Source organism: Malurus melanocephalus, unplaced genomic scaffold (assembly GCF_030028575.1).
Source record: "Malurus melanocephalus ecotype Western Australia unplaced genomic scaffold, MMel_1.1 scaffold_212, whole genome shotgun sequence".
Classification (NCBI taxonomy): domain Eukaryota; kingdom Metazoa; phylum Chordata; class Aves; order Passeriformes; family Maluridae; genus Malurus; species Malurus melanocephalus.
This window is the reverse complement of record NW_026623444.1, coordinates 346,761-369,206: the sequence shown is the minus strand read 5'-3', so window position 1 is coordinate 369,206 and position 22,446 is coordinate 346,761. Positions and strand designations below refer to the sequence as shown.

The 22,446-nt window shown below is 42.1% G+C and overlaps 1 protein-coding gene across 1 annotated transcript in view; it reads left to right on the top strand.

Moving 5' to 3' along the window:
- The window catches only part of DSCAM (DS cell adhesion molecule), a 368,029-nt gene that overhangs the window by 267,207 nt on the left and 78,376 nt on the right, over window positions 1-22,446 (top strand). The window contains exons 15-19 of the mRNA XM_057373994.1: window positions 3,598-3,765; window positions 7,397-7,467; window positions 13,775-14,015; window positions 15,664-15,810; window positions 17,538-17,693. Coding sequence (XP_057229977.1) covers window positions 3,598-3,765; window positions 7,397-7,467; window positions 13,775-14,015; window positions 15,664-15,810; window positions 17,538-17,693 — 783 coding nt within the window. The remainder of the gene's footprint in view (window positions 1-3,597; window positions 3,766-7,396; window positions 7,468-13,774; window positions 14,016-15,663; window positions 15,811-17,537; window positions 17,694-22,446) is intronic.

Genomic DNA, 22,446 nt, shown 5'->3' with positions numbered 1-22,446 from the left:
CTTTCCTTTCCTTTCCTTTCCTTTCCTTTCCTTTCCTTTCCTTTCCTTTCCTTTCCTTTCCTTTCCTTTCCTTTCCTTCTTTCCTTTCCTTTCCCTTTCCTTCTCCTTACTTAACCTGCTAAGAATGATCAGAATTTTTCAAATTTCTTCCTTTAATTTCAGTAGCTAGTACGGACTAGAAAGTCCTGCCATTCAGAGGTCAGTATTTTAAACCACCAAATGAAAACTAAACCAATTTGATAAGATACAGATCATGTTAAAAGAAAATCTCATCATCCTCAAGGGAAAGTTAACACGATCTCCGTACCAAGCAGGTATTTTTTGAAACTCCTTGCCTGAAAGTATCCCACAGARGAAGCTGTGACACACTCAGTTACCAAAGTAAAACCCATTCAAGTGATTTTGGTTAGCATTAAAATGTCTGATTCCTAAATATTTTGAGTTTAAACAAAGCCACCTGGATAAGCAAACAGGCCCTGGAACCAGCCAAGTGACAACTTGTGYCTCTTCCAGCAAGCTCTTACAAAACAATTCACAGTTTCTGCAAATATTTTGTATCTGGGTGAGCTTTCTATTTTTAAACTCATCTTTGTTATCTGCTGAGATTTCTKCAACCCTGCCCAGAGTGACCCATCTGTAAAACACCCCTGAGAGCCTCCAGGGCCAAACCCAGAGGATGCTRCAGAGGTTAAAGGGGGAACAGTGCCTGCAGTAAGGCAGAAAGGAAGGATACCAACTCACAATTTAGATGCTTTAAACTGATACATTCTATTATTTCATTTGCAGCAATTAAATAGTTGAGTGAAAAAGCTGATTTCACCCCTGTTTCTATTATATGTCTGGATAATTTGTTATAAACACAACAGGCAGATGAACAGTAAGCATGAATAATAACAGTGAGCTCTTCCTTTTACAGACAGACAAACAGAGGGTTCGATATTTCCCTTGCATTAAGCAGCTCCTTTAATCTAACATGAATTGGGGAAACAGCAGCAGTTTGAAACGTGCTGAGCTCCAGCCCTGAGTGCTCCAAGCTCAGGCTCAGAGTGAGTTTGGGACCAAACTTTCTGAGTGATCCCTGCTAGTCTAAGAGCCCTCCATTACAATCCCAGCATCACTGAGGTTGGAAACGACCTCCAGGATCATCAAATCCCAGCTGGATCCGATGCCCACCTTGTCCCCAGCCCAGAGCACTCMGTGCCATCTCCAGCCCTTCCTGGGACACCTCCAGGGATGGGGACTCCAAAGCTCCCTGGGCAGYCCCTGCCAAGGCCTGAGCACCCTCGAGGGTATAAAAGGAGAACAGAGGGCAGGGGTGCCCAGTCCCAGGAGACCTGCACTTCAAAGAGGAAGTAACTCCCAGGATACAGAAGTCTTAACGATATCATGGACAAAGCCAACTCCAATTCCTGGTCGGCCAGTCCCTTGCCCAGCTGGCTGGAAGCCCAGGYCCCCAGTGGGCACTTGGGGCAGTGGGCAGATCAGGCGTGCCCCTGTCAGASACTGAGCAGCAGGAGAGGCTTTTGGCAACATGGACCGAGAGCTTCCCAGTGGGAAAATGCGACAATGGGAGAGACATAGGAAACAGAACAAGCAGTGACAGTACAAGACATTTCCCCACGGGGAGCCAGGAGGAGCTGAGAGCTGCACCAACACCAGGTACATGTCAGAGCTTGAGAAATTTCCCAGAAGGGACCCACCAAGAGCTCTACAAACAGGGAGTATCTGTCAGAGTCTGGGAGCTGCTGTGGGAAGGATGTGGTGAGAGTAAGAGGTGTGGGAATGGGAAGAACRTGTGACAACACAAGAGGTGCCCAAGTGGGAAGTAGATTTGAGAGGACAGCAGCAGCTAGGATGGGAAGAAGAAGAGACATCCCTACAGGAGTTGTCCCTACAGAGGAATGCAAGTGTTCCAGAGATTCCCAATGGGACCATGTCCAAGATCTGTCCCCTTGGGAAAGTGAGAGGAACCCACAACTCTCACCATRGAATGAAGATGTGCACTCCCACATTTCCCCATGGGAGTACTGGAGAGAAGCAGAATTGTCCCAAGGGAGAGACAGCAGCGACAAGGAGCTGTCACAAGGACCAGAAAATGGASCCCAAGAGCTGCCCCAATGGGAAGATGTGCATGATGGAAAGCTATCCTAAGGGAAACAACATGTGAGCAGCCAGGAGCTGTCCCAATGGACAAATGGCATCAGCTCCAAAATCTGGGACAGACCCTTGCACCTGCTGAGTGAGGAGGAAGGAGCCCCAGACTTGTCCCCTGGAGGGGCCCAGCTCTCCCAGCCCCGTGGGCACAGAGATGGCAGCAGAGGCTGAGCCCTGCCCTGCACCTCCTCTGCCCCAGGCAGTCCCACAGAGCCTGAACCCTGCCCCAGGCAGTCCCACAGAGGCCGAGCCAGCTGCTGCTGCCCCACCTGGAGCTGCTGAGGAGGAGCAGCCCCTTGATCCTCTCACTCTGGAGGAAGAAGAGGCAGCAGCTCCTTCTGTGGTCAGTGAGGAGCTGCCATCAGCAGGGACACAAAGCACACCCAGTGTCCCATTCAACACCCCGGGCAGGGGTGCAGCAGCCAGGCCTCACTGTCCAGATCCCCATGGAGATCCTGAGCCAGGCTGTGCTGCAGATCAGGCCTGAGGCAGCACCTGCAGGAAGTGTGTGCCCTGCAATGGATGGCTGTAGAAATAGAAGCAGCAGCTACAGTCGAAAGGGAAGAGACCCCAGTGCGTGCCCCTCACAGCACCCCCAGCCCCTCGTGTGCCCAGCTGGGAGCCCAGGCCCTCAGTGGGCAGCAGGAGGGGACAGCAGCGGGGTCAGGGCTGGCAGTGGGGGACAGCGAGGTGTCTGACGAGGAGATGAAATGGTGGCAAATCTTGGATGAGCTGGAGCCTTATCTGGTGAGATACCTCRATGCCYGCCTTGTCACCCAGCCCAGAGCATTCAGTGCCACCTCCAGGCCTTCTTTAGGGTGGGGACTCCTCCACCTGGCTGGGCATCCCCTTCCAATRCTTAACCACCCTTTTCATGAAGAAATTCCTGCTGATGTCYAYCCTGACCCTCCCCTGGTGCAGGTTGAGGCTGTGTCCTCTCATCACTTGTCCGCTCATCACAGGCCAACCCCCACCCGGCTGCACCCTCCTATCAGGGAATTGCAGAGAGCAATGAGGGTTCCTCTGGGTCATTCCATTTATTAACTCACTTCCCTCCCTTTTTTCCATGCACAAGCAACTTTGTCACTGAGTGAGGATCCTTTTGGGGCAGCAGCTCCCATTTTTATGCAGCTGTTCTAATACACCAATGATAAGAAACTCAGCATGGTCACACTCCCAAAACTGAGGAATCTTTGCTCCTTGCAGGGTAGTTGTTTCCTTGAATTTGCTGACGACACCAGGCTAAGATCCCATTGCTCTTGGCGCCACTCTTGGAGCAGTTGGGAGTGCTGTCAAGGAAGGGGATCACAGGATTTGCTTGCAKCAAAATGTCTTCTGGATTAACACAGTGATGGCATGAAACAGTTTAACYTCATGCTTGTATTACCCACATCAACACCACCATTTATTTGTCTGTTTCTATTCATATTTCTGATCAAACAGACTCTTGGGATTCTGTCCAGAGAACCAGAGACGTTTCCCCTCAGCTAAACCAAGCCACCATCATTGACCTGCACCCGTCCTCCACCTACAACATCCGCATGTACGCCAAGAACCGCATCGGCAAGAGCGAGGCCAGCAACGAGCTCACCATCACCACTGATGAAGCAGGTATGCCCTGGCCTTGCAGCCTTTAAATTCTGTGGGAATGATCTCTCTTTGATGTCAGGAAYTGTTGCATGAAATGCTGCCTTTGTGGCTACAGCTGCAGCGAAAGGAACACTGAGTTATTCCCATAGAATATCGTGACTTTTGCAATTTCCTAGTGCAGGGCTGTAATTAAAGCTGTTCAGTGGCATCTAGTGGTCAAAGAAGACATTGTGCTCCAACATTGCAGCTTGTGATGCTGGGGATAACGTACCTGTATCTCCAGTGAGGCAACTCAGTCAGCAGCATCCTATTTTTAGTGGTGGTTCCTCCCCTGTGGGTGTTGTGGCTTTCCTTAGATGCCTAGATATTAATGTAGGTAACTAATTTCAATTATTCCCATTTGAGAATGTTGATCCACATGARTCAAATCTTCATTTGAGTATTCCCTCCTTCAACCCAATTTCCATTTGAATATTCCCTCACTCAACCAACCCACCATTTATTTTTCTGTTTTTTGTTTAAGTCTCTCGGCTATCACTTGTTAATGTCATCCCCCTGTTCTCTGTTGTGTTTTATTAGAGAATCACGGAATCATTTAGGTTGGAAAAGACCTCTGAGATCATYGAGTCCAACCTTTATTTTTACCTTTAACCTTTTATTCTTCTGTATGTGGTCCAGGCATGTGGGATTTTTCCCTTTGGAGGCTGAAGCCACTCTTGTGTACATGGAATTTCTGCCTTCCTTTCTCTTATGCTAAGTCAGCACTGCTTACTTTTTTTGGGTTTTAGAGAGGACAACCTGGTAACCGTGTCCTGACAGAGAAAGTTCCTCTTCTTTCAAGATCTGTGTTGGTTTTGGATTTGAACACCCAGAGACTGATTTTCAATTTGGCTCCTGTGAAAAAAAAAAAAAAGCTGTCTAATTCCCACTTGTTTTCTCAGGGAATTTCCCACAATGAAAGCACACCCCATTGTCAGGAGAACATGGTTTTGGTTCTGTGGGACTTTCTGAGTAGAACAAGACCCAAGGGCTCACAATGGAAAGAGGGATAAGCCGGAGACAACATAAATTGTGTTTCTTTTTTCATCCTAGCAGAAGGAAAGCCTGCAGTGAACAGATTTAACAGTGAATAGTTTGCAAAATATTTATTTTTTGATCAGAGATTTTCTCTTCCTTTGTTCAAAGAAAACGTGAAATCACTRGAGAAAACAGACTATCCATTCTTCCACCAGAGTCATCTGTAACCCAAAAATGCCCATCTTTCCTTGTGYAAAATAGAGGGGTGGGTCTTGGATCAGCTCTTTTGTGCTCCCTTATTCACCCATGCTCAGAGTATTTTTTACTTGCCAAGTTTTTCCTTACTAATAATTAAGTTGTCAAGATCAGCAGCTGGCCTTGAAATAARAAAACAGCTTCCCCGTGAGCAGGGTGGAACCTTAACATCACATTTTATTCGGTTCTTTGTAACCAGGTTTCAGAATAAATGATCCTTTTGTCGCTRTCTTTTGAGGAGTTGTTTGTTGGGAGAAAAAGACCAGCAGCRTGGAACTGTATTCAAAAGTCACTGATCTACCTAGGGAAGGACTGGGAGAGAGGAGGTCAGGCTTAGGCAGAGTTTGTGATGTTTTTCTCCTGGGTTTTTATTTCAGGGGATGCACCAAGTGTAGTAACATCATTTTTTTGATCACTGTTTACTTCTGTTCTCTGCTTTTACAGCAGGCAATGGAGAACAGCATGGGTGCAGGGGATGAGAAAGAAGGTAATGAGCAGGGAGAAAAATAAAGGTCCAAGAAATACAAGATAAAAACCAAGCAGCTCCAACCACGCTGTTGGGAAGGGGGTGCAGATTCTGTAACACATAGTGCAAAGAAATATTTCTATTACAAAGAAAACTGTAAAAGGTTTCTGTGGCAAAAGGATAGGTAAGGATGGGACGACTTCAAAGCTTGCAGACTACATCTTTCTTTCCATGCAGCCCCAATTAGCTCCTGTGTTGGAAAATAGATGCCAGTACATGCTTGCTTTAATACCTGTCAGAAAAAAAAAAAGAAGCATTATGGCCATTGCCTAATATTGAAATCAATAGAGGAAATGGGGATATCTGGGCTTTCTTTATGTCRTTGCCACAAACTCTGTATGACATTAAGTATGTAAAACAAATGGCTTCTTATTTAACATTTCACCRTGGAGTGCTGGCAGCACTTAACTATTCAGGTCTGTGAAAAAAAAAATGGGGTCTTTCGCGGTAAAGTTGGGATTTTAAGGGGCACATTTTAAATCCCACTTTTAGGATCATACTTCTCTCAAATTCCACTACATTGTAATGTACCCCAGAGAAGTGGCATTCATTTYGGTCAACAGGGGCACAGAATCAAGGTCAGGCTTCAAAAAATTCAGAGATCTCGTTTTTGCCAGGGGACTTTTTCCTTTTCTCCTTCCTTTATATTAATGCAAGAAGAATGGAAATAAAGTTCTTTCAAGCTTTGGAAATTTCCCATATGCAGGACAGTCAGGAATGGCAGAGAACAGGGTGTATTTAATAACTTAAACATATTATAGGCTATATTCTGTGTTTCTGCTTTMATCAGTTAAAGCAAAATGTTCTGGTTCCTTTCACCACAGCTGTCATTTATYGCTGCTCCACCTCTAACAGCCCCATCTCACCCTTTTTATTGCTTTCCTTCCTTTGTCATGCTATTAAACTTAATTTAATACATTTTACTGAGGCCATATTCTGCATCAAGGGAACCCTCTGCAGCGGCTCAAGATGACTCCATCCCTCTCCTCAGATCTTTCCTTTGCAGTGATTTACCTCGTTGAGCAAGCAATTTACTTCACATCTCCCTGGTCAATCCCAGCTGATCYTGATCTGCTTTGTAGCTGCCCAGCTGATGAGGAGGTTCCTTTATACTCAGACCCTTCTTTTTTTCATTCACTTTTAAAGACTCCTGCACAGCTTTGACACCGTGTTGATGATCCATGAAACTTCTCCTGGCTCAGGCCGGAGCAGCAACAAGCTTTTCCCATCTGCCAGGTTTTTATTGTCTGATTTCCAGGCTGGAATTCTTACTGGGGAGGGGGAGAGTGTAAAGTGGGCAAGATTTTGTTTAAAATATCTGATATTGGACTGAATATGCTCAGTTTCCAGTGAACAAAGGGAATCCCACTGGAAAGTTTGCAGCAGGGTGAAGGCTGGGTTAGGAGCTTCTGGCTCACCTGCTTTAACTGGGTTCTGCTGCTTTTTCTTCTGTGTTAGAAGCTCCTGTCTCATCTGCTTTGAATGGTTTCTGCTGCTTTTTTATCACCCACAGGGTTCTGATAACTGAAAATTTGTCTTGCCTATCTCCAGATATACAGAAACACCACTGTGAGAGTATCTCTAAACAAGAGAAGTCACTTTTATTAATTCCATTCTAGTCATTTTATTTACCAGTTTGYTATGTTTTGGCCCATGTTGTATTTTGCTGTTGGCCAGAGATGACGCCTGAGTGCAGAAGATTCCASGTCCTGCTTTTGTTGGATGAAGTTTTCCATATGACACTGACTCCAATCTCTGTGACACTGGGGTGTTAAGATGGTGACATTTTATGTGAAATGTTGAACTCCTTGGACTGTGAGGGCCAGTTTTGATGCATTTTCCTCCCCTTTCCAGCTCCTGATGGTCCACCTCAGGATGTGCAGCTTGAACCCATATCTTCACAGAGCATCAGAGTCACCTGGAAGGTAAATACTCACACATTCAAGGACAAGATAGCTCTGTCAGTATTTGGGTGCATTCAGGGGAGTATTATAACAGCTGTGCCTTGGTTATTTTATTTAGGAGAGACATTAGRAATGTCTTTGCCAAGAAATATTAAAATATTTGCTGTTGAGGGGAGCATCATGCAAAGAAAGAACCTTCCACTGGAGAGCAGCAGGAACAGCCCCTCGCATTTCTTTTTTTTCTGATTTCAGAGATAACACCCAATGTTTAGGAAATGAGCACTCACAGAATTTCATTGTGATTCTGGGCAAAATTTCCCCAAACCATTTGAACCAATGGGATATTTTTCCCATTGTAATGGATTTTGGGACAGATCCTTACTGCACAGACTGAGCGTATGAGTCTCTCCAAACAGTACATGAATGAAGAGCAATTAACATAAAAATATCGTCAACTGGTATTATTTAAAAATCTGGCATGTCATGTGACTTCATTTTCTAGATTTTTCCCAGTATTCTGACAACAACAGAATGCTTTAAATCCTTTGTTATTACATCAGAGATATTTAAACCATGTTTTAAATGGTGCTGTGATATATACTGCTTGTATATTGCATTGATAATTCCGTATTTTTACAATTCTGAAATATGTAGTATTAAATGCTGAGGTGGCATGGTGAAATAATAATAATAATAAATTTCTATATTATGCTAATTACTCCTGCAAATGTGGATGATGTGGCTTTTGTCCTCTTATATGGATCATTCAGAAAGTCAGGAGCAAGAGGTTCTTCTTATTAACCACAGAAATAATTATGGGTGATTGGTTATTTATTGTATAATATTGAATATATTGTAGTTTTAAGCCAATTCCTCAAAAAGCAGGTTTAGAACCTCTTCTGCACAGGTCACAAAAATGCAATGCTGATTCTTGGATCTTGTCCACATCTTAAATTTGTGTCATGTTGCTTTTCAACAAATAGTTTCGAAACCCAGAGGACATTTGTCCCTAGTCACAGACTTAAGTGGCGTAAAAGAAGGAGTTTATTAAGCCATGAAAGAGTGGAAAGTGATTCGCAAAAACCAAAATTAATGCTTAATGGGCTTTTTCTTTTTTAAACCACTTCAGAATTGTGACTATCTGATCAAGTCAAGTTGATCAGATTCTATAACCTTCAACCTTCTATGCCTGAAGTTGCTTTTATGGATTTATGGGTAGGCAGGTTGAAAGGCTTTGCTTGCTTTTTTTTAAAAGTTCACTTTGGGGGATATTTTCAAAAGCAGYAAGAGAAGATAGGCACCACTGGCTCACTGCTGGAGTTTACAGCTGCTGTCTGTGACTCTGGAAGTTTGCCATTGAATTTTATAGATGTAGATGTGAACAGGCAGCTACAGGACAAACAGAATTCCAGAATCCCCTCACCTACATTTCAAGATCTGCCTAAAATATGGTTCAGTTTGTACTTCAAGGACACTTCAAGTACAGCTGGGCGTGTCCTGGTCTCTGGGTGTTGTCTGATATTGAAGGATTTCAAATGATCAGTTGGGGTTGTATCCTCAAGATCATGTTTGGAATTTGATTTGTGAATTCTTGACAAGCAAAGGTCAATATCTTATACAACAAGATAATCACAGAGATGAATTATATATTGAATATTTACTTCGTTAACCTGGTCTCCCATGAGCTGAAGGGAGAGATGGATTTTCCAGTTGGAATGATCTTAAGGTGACGTCACTGGGCAGGGTTAGAGTTTGTGTAGTCCTGCCTTTACTGGAAGAGTTATTTAATGATTGGCAATTTGTAAGCTGATTTAAAAAATCTTCTCTTACCTATTAAGAAGGCCCAAACCAGGTGTGAGCCATTTATGTCCCTCGACATATTGCAGCTTTCTCCAGGTCAGAGGAGTTTTGGTTCATTACTCAGAAAGRTGCTTTAAGATGGTCCCACAGACATAATTCAGTTTGGTTCCATGCTGAGTCCTAACTTTTGGGTAGGTCCCTATGATGTTGTGCAGAAAACACTGATTGAGTGTGTAATAAAATGTAATTAAGAATAAAGAGATACCCCATGCGATCAGTCCTACATTATCATGGAAGCCAAAAAAACAAGAAAAGAACCTGCCCTTGGTAATTTTTATTTCAGAGGCATGTGGAGTTTTAGCCACGAAAGCCTATGATGACATTATGCAAAAGGGATTGTGGTGAAAACCAGGTTTATATTTAAGCTGGCAAACTTTATTGAAATACAGTGTCAATAACAGCAAAAGGAGCAGGGAATAAGACATTGATTATCTTTCATCTTGTATTAAATCCCATTTCTGCAGCTTGCTTCAGCTGTAAATCTTCATTTAAAGTTTTGCCTTAGCCCACTCTTAAAAAAAAAATCCCAGTTAAGCAAAGTKGTATTGTTCTGTGATTTATTTAATCTAATTTCTGTGTGTCCACACAGAACACTGRGTTTCAGACTGAGCTTTTAAATAAAGCTCACCACTTTTAGGTTGTTTAAGCTGGTACAGAAATAATGGGAATTAAACAGGTATTCTCATTTAGAAAAGAGCATGGAAATATTAATTATTTTTTCTTGCAGCACTTTACATTACGTAAATGAACCCATTAAATTTATACATGGGTAATATTCCTTCTCCTCTTTATGCCTATTTACACACACACAAAACCATAGAATGACATCCTTTACAAAAGTCATTGCCACCCTGTTTTTCAAATATTGAATTTCGTGAGATAAGCAGTAAGGTCAGGGTCTGAAACTCACTTTTTCATAATGTTCTATGGCTGCTGACAAGGTTTACAATATTTTCCCCCAAGAACACTAAGTTGCTTCACTCAATTTTCTACCAAGAATGTGTCTATACACAAGAAATRAGTTATGTGTGCAAAAGGTCAATTCAAAATGAAGCATTCAGATCACAGTAACAAGGAACAATGGAATTTTTGTGAAACAGAACATTTCAATGTTTTGTCCTGAAGTGACTTGGAGTTTGCTTGATATTGTACAATATTTCAAAGTGAAAAAAAGAAAATAAAAATCCCTAAAATGTTAATATTTTATTTTAAAAAAAATCCATCAACTTAAAACAATTGTGAAGAAGTTAATGAAAATTGAAGTGTTTGTCTTTTTATTTCAATTCAAAGTGAGAAAGTATAATTTCAAAGTTCCCAATTAAGAGGGWGTGGTGTCTGCTTTTTTGTCTGGAAGTCAATTTGTTGTCAATCAATTGGTCAGAGGGATGTGCTGGGAGGAAAGGCTGGGAGAGCTGGGATTGTTCAGCCTGGAGAGGAGAAGCTTTGGGCTGAGCTCAGCATGGCCTTACAGGGCCTGAAGGAGCCCACAGGAGCCATGGAGAGAGACAATTTGCAARGGCTGCAGGGACAGGAGCCAGGGAATGGCTTCCCAGTGCCAGAGGGCAGGGMCAGATGGRATATTGSGCAGGAATTGTTCCCTGGGAGGGTGGGCAGGCCCTGGCACAGGGTGCCCAGAGAAGCTGTGGCTGCCCCTGGATCCCTTCGAGTGCCCAAGGCCAGGCTGGACATTGGGGCTGGGAGCAGCCTGGGACAGTGGGAGGTGTCCCTGCACATGGCAGGGAGTTGAACCAAGATGATCTTTAAGGTCCCTTCCAACCCAAACCATTTTGTGATTCTTTGATGAAATCTACTCAAATAACGGCAACAAAAATCTGACCTTACTTTCCACCCATAGCCCAACCTAAAAATACCTCCTGCAAGCATTCAAAGATCACAAAGCTGTGGAATTGTTCAGAATAAGTAACACACAATGGGCTCTGATAATAAAATTACTTGTATTTTTCTAATTGTCTTGGTTTGAAAGACAGATGTTTGCCAATGAAGGCAGGRACCCCCCTTGGAGTGGTGGATRTKACCCCCTTCCCTCCGAATTATTATAGCTTTGAAAAAATCACGGGCTTTCAGGCAAGAATATGGGTAAAAGGSAATAACWGTTTTTACTAATATGTATAACAAGGTGAAACAAGTAACAGTAACAATAGCAACAACCAGCCCAGTCCCAAACCCAGTGACAGCCTTACAGAGACACAGCCTCYCCTTTGGTGCAGTTGCARTCCCAGTTGGCAGGGACATTGTTGGCTCCCGGCTGGGCAGGGTGGGTGCGACGATTCCCTGGCGGCTGCAGGGGACGCRGTGGYGCGGGTCCTGGCTGACTCAGATCTCCCGYGTCGCCGATGATTGACACRAAATGGCAGAGGTGGATGGAGAAGAGTTTCTCTGCAAAACTCACAGYGGAAACACCGATCTCGGTGCTCCTCTGGACAGCAAGAAACCCAGGACAGCAAAGAGACGAGCAGGAATCCCGCGGCTGCRAGATGGGATGGASCAGAGTTCATCCCTGAAGCTGGGAATCCCGGCAAGGCACASGAGAGAAAACCACGGTGCAGCAAGCAGGAACCCAATGAGCAGGGGTGCTGGTCTCCGCAGAAAAAAAGGGCAAGCCAGCTCCCCCCGGAGCAGCCAGCGGGCAGMMCYYCYTYYYYYMRSSRARSMRSCMARSMARKKSCCYYMMCCCCCCACCACACAAAAACAGACACTCTCCGAGCGCTTASCAAGACCGTTTAGGTATCATTGTCTTCATTAATAGCCCAGCCATCAAAAGGATGACCTGGCAATTAGTGTATCCCAGCAACAAATGGGAAAGGAAAAAAATCCCAAAGAAAGGGAACGAAAGGGGAAGAAGCTTAACCCACAACACCAATGAAGTTGGGGGTTTTTTTTGGCCAGAAAACCCAGAGAAATATTCAAACAGGAAGCAATTATCTCTAAGATTCCCAAAACACAATCCTTATCCCTGGATTGCTATCTCAAGAACTGAATCTACTAGTTCGATCATCTGCATCTGACTGAAATAATACAATGGAAATTGAAATTGTATCATCCCTTCAAGTCCTGTGCATGTTTCTCAAGGCAGGAGGGAGAGAAAAAAAGGAGATAAATCAATTAATCAGATCCACACAGTATCACATTTTAAGTATGAGAAGATGCTGGGTTTTGCAGAGCACTAGTTTGACAGTAGTGAATGAAAGGCAAATCCCACCCTGGTTTTATTATCTCCAGTGGGACTTTAGGCCAGTGGGCTATAAATTCCCTAAAACAGAGAGGGAATTCTTCCTGTGGCAGAGAAGTGATCTTCTTGAGAATCTGTTCCTCAGGAGATTTCAGGGGATGTAGGAGCAATAGAAGTTGCTGCCTCTGCCAGTCCAGCTCCTCATCAATAAACTGTGTCACAAAAACSTTTTTTATGGGGCAATGGAACAGATGAGCTTGTGGGCATCTGYTGGGAATTTGAAAGAGGTTTGGAGAATTGGAAAGAGATTTTTGCTCATGGATTACAAACTGTGTATTAAAACGCTTATACTAATGAGCATACATAGAAAATCATATACATAGGAAATCAGGCTGGAACATTATCATACAGTGAAATTAGTCCAATACTATTTAAATRGAATTTTAATAGGTATTGCTGTCAATAACAGGCTTTTTCCCTGAGCTGACAAACCCTGTTTTGCTCCAGATAACATTTTATATTGTAGACTACACAAATGATTTCCAGTAGTCAGTAATATGGAATCTTGCACTGCRACTGAGAAATGTGGGATGTAATTATGGCCAACCATTTTGTGCTGTCCATATCCTTGAGCACCAGATCTATTGCAGCTATTCAGTATGCAAAACCCTGCTTTCCAAATCATTGTTGCCTTCAGCACTCATTATCTAATCATCTTTCCACACTACACACCAAATGAACAGAAGCATATTTCAAAGCACAGCATAAAATTTCCCTGATGCATGGGACTGAATAAACGCCTGTGACTGCCTTGCCCAGATCAATAAATACCTCACTAAAGGTTCAGTGAATGGTGGGGGCTCCTGGCAAAAACACAGTTAGTAGTGAATGGTGGCCTGTAATGCACATATACCCTTATCAACTCAGCTTGGATTGATTCACCTGATAAGAGAACAAAACATCATAAATTCAAACTCAAGAATGTCTCCTTATCGGATTTTACTGTGCAGGAATCATTTAAAGGTCTTTTCGCAGGCATGCATAGATTTGACAAAAACACACCTGAAATTTTTATCGTTTAATAAAAGTGCTGCTTCATGCACAGGGAGTATTTTTGAATTGTTAGCTAGAAATAAAGTAGGAAAAAAGAATATTAAATTCATTTACTTTACAAAAATTTTAGGGGGAACATTACTGTTATTATTGTTATTACAATAACAATTTCAAAAATTTTGGAGGGAGCATTACTGAATGTGTAACCTTTCATTTTTTGTTTAGGCCCCAAAGAAGCATTTGCAGAACGGAATTATCCGGGGGTACCAGATCGGTTATCGGGAGTACAGCGCGGGGGGAAACTTCCAGTTCAACATCATCAGCATCGACACCACTGGGGACAGCGAGGTTTATACACTGAATAACCTGAAAAAATTCACCCAGTATGGCATGGTGGTGCAGGCCTGTAACAGGGCTGGAATTGGACCTTCTTCTCAGGAAATCATCACCACAACACTTGAGGATGGTAAGTCATTGGCAAGCAGCTCTAATKAGACATATTTTTAATATTATTATTATTTTATGTATTTTTTATCCTGTTGCATTTGTTGTTTGATTGGTGATGATTAAAGTAGGGATGGTAAAAGATCAGACTTTAGATAAAAAGATGTAAAATAGAAGAACCTGGCCAATTTGTCTGTTTTTTCTTGCAAAAGTGAATTAATTTTGCCAAAAAATAAATAATTTATTTTATATTAATTTTAAAACAACCCTAGTAATGCAATATATTCTGCTCTGAATGATGCTGACTAAGACCAAAACATTCCTTAAGAAGCCAAATGTTCCAGTATTCACATATTTGCAAATTTTGTGATCTCATTAYTGCTCCACAGTGTTCTCATCATAGTTTTGAGAAGTGAAACTCTGAAAGGTGAAGTGATATTGTTATTTTTGTTGGAATTCCTTTGCTTTCAAATGAATCTGCTGTTTAACCAGAGCTTTCGCACTGCACAGTCTTGTCAGTTTTAAGAGAGATGTGTGTTTTTTCCAAGGATATCCAGTCCAGTGACAGAAAAATCATGGCAATTCCAGACAAAACTCACCCTGTCTAATCCAAGAAACAATTTAGATTTTTTTTTTCAAACCACATAAAAAGTACTTCTCAGACAATGAGAGGGAGTCCTCTAGTGGAAGAAGAGAATGATTCAATATCTAAAAAACACAGGTTCAGTATTTTAGAGGAGTAAAAAAGCAAACAATAATCCTAAGGCAGTGCAAGTCAGATTTTCAGCTACTGTAAATCAACAYCAGTGCACTGAAACCAGTGCCAGCTTAGAATGTGACTTTTTACATGGAGGAAATGGAATATCAGACATCTAAAATCCTCGAGAGCCACAGATTTTGAGGCAGGCTCTTCATGAAAGGCTGAGAGGTTTTATTTACTCCAAATATTTCTAGGCCTAGCTCACTGAAAGACTTCAAAAGGTGAAAAGCTCACACATACATGTATTTAGTATTATAATAAATGAGAAATTTTCCTTCAAAATTCAGCATGCTTACTTTTTCTGGAATTTATTTGTGGTTGTCACTCAATTTTGAGTCCCTCTCAGAATTAAAGATGCCACAAGCTTTAAAAGCAATGACAAATATTAATAGTGCTGTACTGCTTTGGCATTAAATGGCCWACAGAAAATGCCTTAGATTTGTTTGATGTTTTAAAGTTTTTCTAAATGCCAGTGAAAATATTTTATGAACATTTTTTCCTGTTTTTTTTTTTTTTAAAGAAGTGCCCACTTTCTTTCTCCCTCTACCAAATTTAAAGGGATATCAGAATTGTACACAAAGATGCAAATTTTGCTGCAAAATTTTAAAAATAAATTTAAGTTGCTTACAGAATGTTCTGCACATTTCAGTGCCACGTTTATCTTTCAAAGGAAGCAAGAAAAAAGCCTGTTTAAAGACAAGTCAGCAAGTGGGGGAAAGAGTACATCAAAAATCCTTCTGGGGAAAACAGCTGCACTTGCAGAAATATGGATTGTAGCAGAAATAAGTTTTTTRCATTGTTAAAATTGTGTAATGGTAATTAAATATTGTGTAATGGGATAGAGGTGAAAGCTAAAAGATGAATATTGAGTTGTATTCATTGTGTTAAAATGGTGAATATCTTATTGCAGTGCCCAGTTGCCCTCCAGGGAATGTGCAAGCCACTGCCACGTCACCAGAAACCATCTCCATTTCCTGGTCAACGCTGGCAAAGGAAACCCTGAATGGGATTCTGCAGGGATTCAGGGTTATCTACTGGGCCAACCTCTTGGATGGAGGTGAGAGAAACCAATCCATCACCCATTAACAAGATATATGTGGCTTTTTTATCATTTTCTCTCTGGTGTGAAGGCATTTCACTCCCTTTTCTCTTTGGTTTAGAGAAAGTTCTGTCCACCTGTGAGAAAGAATTTTTTCTAGAATCTTACCAGAGCCGCAAAACTGCCTGGAGGAACCACAGGGAAGGCTCCCACCATGGGTTTGCAGCACATCACAGGCTTTCTGTGGTACCCTACATCACCTCAGTTTCASAAATTTCACCTCAGTTACAAAATTCAGAATGATTTTATTTCATAAATAATGATGACATGGATCTAGAACAAACCAACCCAGACCTGTTTTTCACTATAATTTGGTTGGTTATCTCTTTGCCTACTCAATACGCTGTCACTTATTTTTTGATTATTTCTCCTGATTTCTTCTCCACAGCTGAGGGCAAAGGAAGGAAATGCTTTTGGGAAAAGCTTGTTATTTCCACACCAGACTCTTCTGTTGTGTTTTGTACTCTTAGCATAATTTTCCTGGGGAAATAGGCTCCAGAGAAGAGCCTGAGTGAAAGGATCAAAGGAGAAATGCCATGCTTTACTAATCTGCAATTTATTGTGTGATGATAATTCCACATATGGCCCTTTCTTGTAAATTAAACAAATTAGTAGGTTTGAGATGCACAGGCCTTTATTCCTATTTGTCCTGTGGATTTTTCACAGCTGTCTCCCTTCTTTTTCTTTCATCCACTAGAATCCCAGTTCACTCKAACCTGAATTGTTGTGCAAATCCTGGACTCTGTAAGTGAGGAAAGGGAAACTCAAGAGTGAAAATGTAACCCAGAGTCCCACTGTSGCTGCTGGGAATGGTAGACTCAAAACCCTTTGGAAATCAACCACCAATTCCTTTAAAAATAAAGATTAAAAATGTATGAGAAGCATACAGAAAAATGTGGACATGTAGGGCATAAAATGAAGTGTTTACAATTACGCCTGTAGTGTTTGGATCAGATCCTATGTGGATGTTATCATATTTAAGCTCTTATGTGATGTCCCACAACATGATGAAAAAAGATGATGTTCATTCCATGCTTAAAACTGGATTTTCTTCATTTATTCAGCTTTATTTGCTGCCCTAAATATGTTTAAAGCTTTTTTTTGCCATATGCGTTGTACTTCTTAGCTTGCTGAAAAAAAACAAGATTCATATGAAGTGCATCATCTTCCTGCAAGTAAATCTGATTTTACTGTGTTTAAATCTATTGTTAGTCAGTATTACTGCCATCAAGTGCTTCACAGCAGYACTTGCTGCATATTTTAAAATAAAGAGGTCTTTTTCTTCATTTTCCTTCTGAGAAATGGTCTTTCTCATAACCAGAAAATCTTTATGAAGATAACCRATGTTCTCATTTCTTTTCTTTAGGGGATGTTTTGCAATAATCTCTTCTTGTTATCTGTTCTTTATGAAAAATCTCATTACTTGTAGAATTTTTTCAATTCTCTTCATCATATTCTTTTAAAAATTGCAACCAAAAAAATTAGTTTGGAAATGAAAAGTGGGTCTGCTTMAAGTGGTAAGAAGTGAGGACATAAATGAATTCATTTTAATTCATTATAATTCATTGCTGTTCTGTAATAATGAAGCGTTACTCGTCTGGTGCACCCAAGATTTCCACAGCAGGTATAAACAGCTGGGAGAAAAGTGAACTTGGCAGTAACTCCCTTTCCTTTTTATTTTATAGAGTTAGGAGAGATAAAGAATGTCACTACTACGCAGCCGTCCCTGGAGCTGGATGGTCTGGAAAAATACACCAACTACAGCATCCAGGTGCTGGCTTTTACCCGAGCTGGAGATGGAGTGAGGAGCGAGCAGATTTTCACCCGCACTAAGGAGGATGGTAAGGACTGAAAGCATTTTCCATTCCCACTTCCAYTGAATGTTTGTTTGTCCCAGGCAAATACTGCACACAGAGATGCTGTGATTGAAAACCCAGCACASGAAGGAYGTGGAGCTGCTGGAGAGAGCCCAGAGSAGGCAGCAGGATGGTCAGAGGGATGGAGCAGCTGTGCTGGGGGGAAAGGTTGGGAGAGCTGGGATTGTTCAGCCTGGACAGGAGAAGCTTTGGGCTGAGCTCAKTGTGGCCTTGCAGGGCCTGAAGGAGCCCACAGGAACCATGGAGAGAGACAATTTGCAAGGGCTGCAGGGACAGGAGCCAGGGAATGGCTTCCCAGTGCCAGAGGGCAGGGCCAGATGGGATATTGGGCAGGAATTGTTCCCTGGGAGGGTGGGSAGGCCCTGGCACAGGGTGCCCAGAGAAGCTGTGGCTGCCCCTGGATCCCTTTGAGTGCCCAAGGCCAGGCTGGACATTGGGGCTGGGAGCAGCCTGGGACAGTGGGAGGTGTCCCTGCCCATGGCAGGGAGTTGAACCAAGATGATTTTTAAGGTYTCTTCCAACCCAAACCATTTTGTGATTCTGTGTAAATGGTGGAAGGAGAAGAGACTGCTCTGGGACTGTCTTACCTAACTTATATCCTACTAAGAATATTATTTTCAGTGTGTCTATATGTATGCATAAATATATCTCCCTCAAATACCTCTTCCCTCAAAAGCAAAACAAAGAACAAAAATGTCTTACCTTTGTTCACAGACCAAAGCACGGAAAAATTCAATTCCTGATGCTGAAAGTTAAAAAGAAACTTTTAATCTTACACAGACACATACACGTGAGATTTCATAATCACTTCATTGGATTTGCAGCTGTTATAATCACTTCAGGTCGCCTCAGTAGGAWGCCATGCACTGATCTATTTCTGAAGAGCTAGAATTTCAAATTCAGGGGAAGTTTTGTCCCTAACCTTTTTAATGCCTGGAAAACGTTATGAGATGTGCAAATATATTTTTGGATACCCTAAACGCTTTTGGAAATCTGGATCGAGAATTTTTGTGGCACAGTTAAAAATGCACAGAGTCCTATCAATAGGTTTGCTTCAATAATGTTTGATTTGTAAGTTCTCCTGAGTTATAAAATATGTTTTCAAGGAAATTAGTCAATGGATTTTTCTTTCTTATTTATCCACTTTATTGGTACCTTGTGAATATATGAATATATTTGCCAAYTTTGTTTTATTTGTAATGAGATTTACAAAAGTGACAAGGGAGAAAGTTCAGTAGATTGACTGGCTTGATGCATTTTTGGTGCTTTTTTTTGCCAATAAAAATTACTTTATTAAAGTTATTTTTTTAAAATAAATAAAATATTATAAAATATTAAGGGACTCATTCTAAAGTTTACATACATTGTGAGGTCACTTGGCCCCAGCTGTAGCTGTATCCAGGGGAGGCAGTAAATGAAAATTGCTCAGCTCTAGACTTGTGTGTTTTAAACACTGAATGTTGTGATCCAGCCTAAAGTCCTTTAACAGCTTTGGAGCACCCAAGTCCTGAGTCAGATGCTCTTGGGACACCCAGTGCTTGGAAGCAGATGGTTTTATTTCAATGGAGAGATCTGAAATTTAAGAGAACAATAAAATATGCGCTGTGTTTTTAAATTACTTTTTGTCAGAGCAAATCTTCCCTGAGTTCTCTCTGAACACAAAGGCTCTCAGCACTGACCCTGGGGAGTGGGATTTAAGCCACCAGGAGCCTGGGGCAATGTCCCACACTGCTCCAGGAGTTTGGAGGCTGGTCTTGGGGGCATCAGGTTCATGTCAGAAGTCTCAAATATTTCTTCTTCTGATTGTTGTTTTATTTTTTTTTTTTGTTGCTGTTGTTTTGGGGTTTGTTTTTGTTGTTGTTGTTGTTGTTGTCGTTGTTTTTTTAAAAAAAATTATTTATTTTCCCTCAGCCCATCTCTTCCTCATCTGCTCATCCCTGATTCTTGGTGGTGGCTCTTTTGCTCTCTCCATCTCTGGGATCAGCCAGGCCCTGATGAGGGGAGCACATTTTCTCAGACTCTGTTTGGCAGCTGTGCAAAGGCTCATCTCTCATCTTTAATCCTCCCGGCAGCTCAGCAATAACTCGCCCTGAGGCAGCCTGACTAACCTTTTCAGAGATTTTCTGATGCCTCACAGTGGTTCCATTCATTAAATCTTTTGTCCAGAAAACTAAATGGAAAGGTGTTCCAGACAATACAATGATTTCATCTTCAGCTTCACAACTTTTTATTAAGGGCAGGAAAGGTTTTGAGTGAAATACACAGAGAACTACAGCTAAGCATAAGCCAAACCCAAAATCCTGGATCTAAACATCCTGAWGGGCATGGAAGTTAAAAAGAAAAAGAGCATTCACATTGCCAAACTCCACACACCAAAGAGGTGCCTTGTTCCTCAGAAGAATGGATATTTCTACTGTCATTTTCTAAGGAAAAGCGTCCTGTAGAGGATTATTCAGTAGGACTTATTCCAGTGCACCTAAAAAAAAGATCCTGCCCTGAAGTRAGTTTAAGCACTCTCTTGGCATGTGAAATAAATTAATTGGAATCTTAACAGAGCTTAGAAATGGAAGACTTGTATCTCTGCTCCCACATCTTCTCTGGCTAAAATTACAACACAAGATATTCCATCCTCCTCTAATAAAATCTGTAAATCTGGAATATTTTTAAGTGGCTGCCAAACCTTTCACATCATTATTGCTATGAGGCCATATAGTATCATTAATTCCTTTCTCTTTTTCTTTATTTTTTTTTACATGAGGGGAAACTTTTCTTTGTGAAATCAATGGTGCAGCACTTTCCACGGCTGCTGGAAAAGTCAGTCGTGCCTTCCTGTGACATCTCTGTTGGTGCTCAGCTAAAGAAATCCGCCCAAAATTGCTTCTGCAGGCTTGAAATCTCCTATGGGCCAAAATAAGAGTAACCCATCGAGTGAATCCTGGATGAAATGAGTTGATGCTTTGATTTCTTGTAATGTTTGATACTGATTTTAGACACCAGAGGTCAGACACTGCTGCTGATCAGCAAAGGGAATGGGAACAACTCAAGCAAATCATAGGAAATGAGCTTTCAAGAAATGAGCTTTCCTCTCAAGGTGATCATATTTATGGGGTTTATGTAGCTTTTCTCCCCCTTTTCTAAAAGCTGCCTTCAGAAAGAGAAGCTKCTCTTTTTGGAGTTCCTCTTGGTAGAAAAACAAGCCAAGCAGAAATGTCCAAATTTTAAAAATTCATTGYGGTTTTGCCCCTTATCTTTTCCACTTTACAGTTTCTAATAAGCTCTCATCCTCCTCACCTGGAGACTCAATTTACTAAATCATTAAAAATTAAAGTAGCTCTTTCAATTCTTTTCCTCGCTGCRATCAAAACACGGTTTCAAAAGCTCCTCCATTTTGTAGCAAGGGGGAGTGTCTGTGACAAATTCCCTCTCTGCTCCTGTGCTGCAAGCACAGTGTGAGAAAACTACAGCTGAAACGAGGAACTTGCTCCCTGAACGARCCTGAAGGATGACACAGCACCTTGGATGGCAGCAGTGACCCTGTCCTTGAGCAGACCATGGAGGGACACAGAGCCCAGACCWCCAGCCCAGGAAAGCATCCTGTGATGYCTAAATGTGGCTACCTAAAATCTAAAATTTTGCTGGACAAAATTCAGAGAATAAAARCAGTTCTATTTATGGCAGGGCTTTCAGGGCCATYCAGGGCAGYCCCAGCYCACCCAGGGGCTGCACCCACARTGGACAATGGCTCAYRGGYTTTTCACCCTTTCTCAGTTTATCCATTTGCWCATYGGGGCTGAATCCTCCAMTTGCAGCTGCAGCCAATGCAGTCATTGACTCCAAGTTGGCTCCCCCCAATTCTCTGTTGTTTCCATCTCTTGGGGCCTGGCACAGKGAGGTGTCCTTGARTTTGGGGCTGCAGAGGAATTGTTTTGTGTAAAAATGGGACAGCAGGAGCTCAGCTCTGTCTGTGGAGTCTGGAGACTAAAGAATTAAACACTGAAGAATYACAGSGTTACAGAGACATGAAAATAGGGAAGCTGAAATCCTAAGGCATCACCTGCATTTGGGAATTTGCTCTGGGTGCATGTCAGAGGTTGCATCTGGGCTGGCTGTGACACAGGAGGATGCACATTTCTCTCTTGAATCATTTTTTGTTTAGAGATCATGCATTCCTGTGCACAGCAAGCTGTTTGTGTGCCTCAGAAGGCTTTGCAGCAGTGCTGTGCTTCCAGCTCTCTGGCACTGAGAGCCAGGGAAAATCTGCAGCAAGGAAGCAGCAGGGAGGAAGGAGGAACAGCACTAAATCCCTCTGCCAGCCCCTCTAACACTCTGCCAGAATCCAGAGAGATTTTCTTGCTCTCCTTTCTATCCCTGGCCACCAGGCTTCCTGGCCATTGGCATGAGAGGGACAGACAGCCTCTGACAAGCTTTCCATTTATTCTAAAACGATTAAGCATTAGTCCAGTCAGGTGCATTGTTCAGTACCCTTTGGAGCAGAGCTCTGCTTKGGCTTGTTCAGCTGATAAGGGTGACTGAGCTCTGTGATCAAAAATTACCCTTCATGACCCCTTAATGCTTTTTTTTTCCCCCCTAGTGTCTAAGATCTCCAATTTTATCTTTCTGAATAACAAGCAAAAAGCACAGAATAGTAAGTGCTCCCCTTGGGAAACTGGGAGGATTTGACAGAGATGATGTGCTAAATATGAGGCCAGTTCAGAGT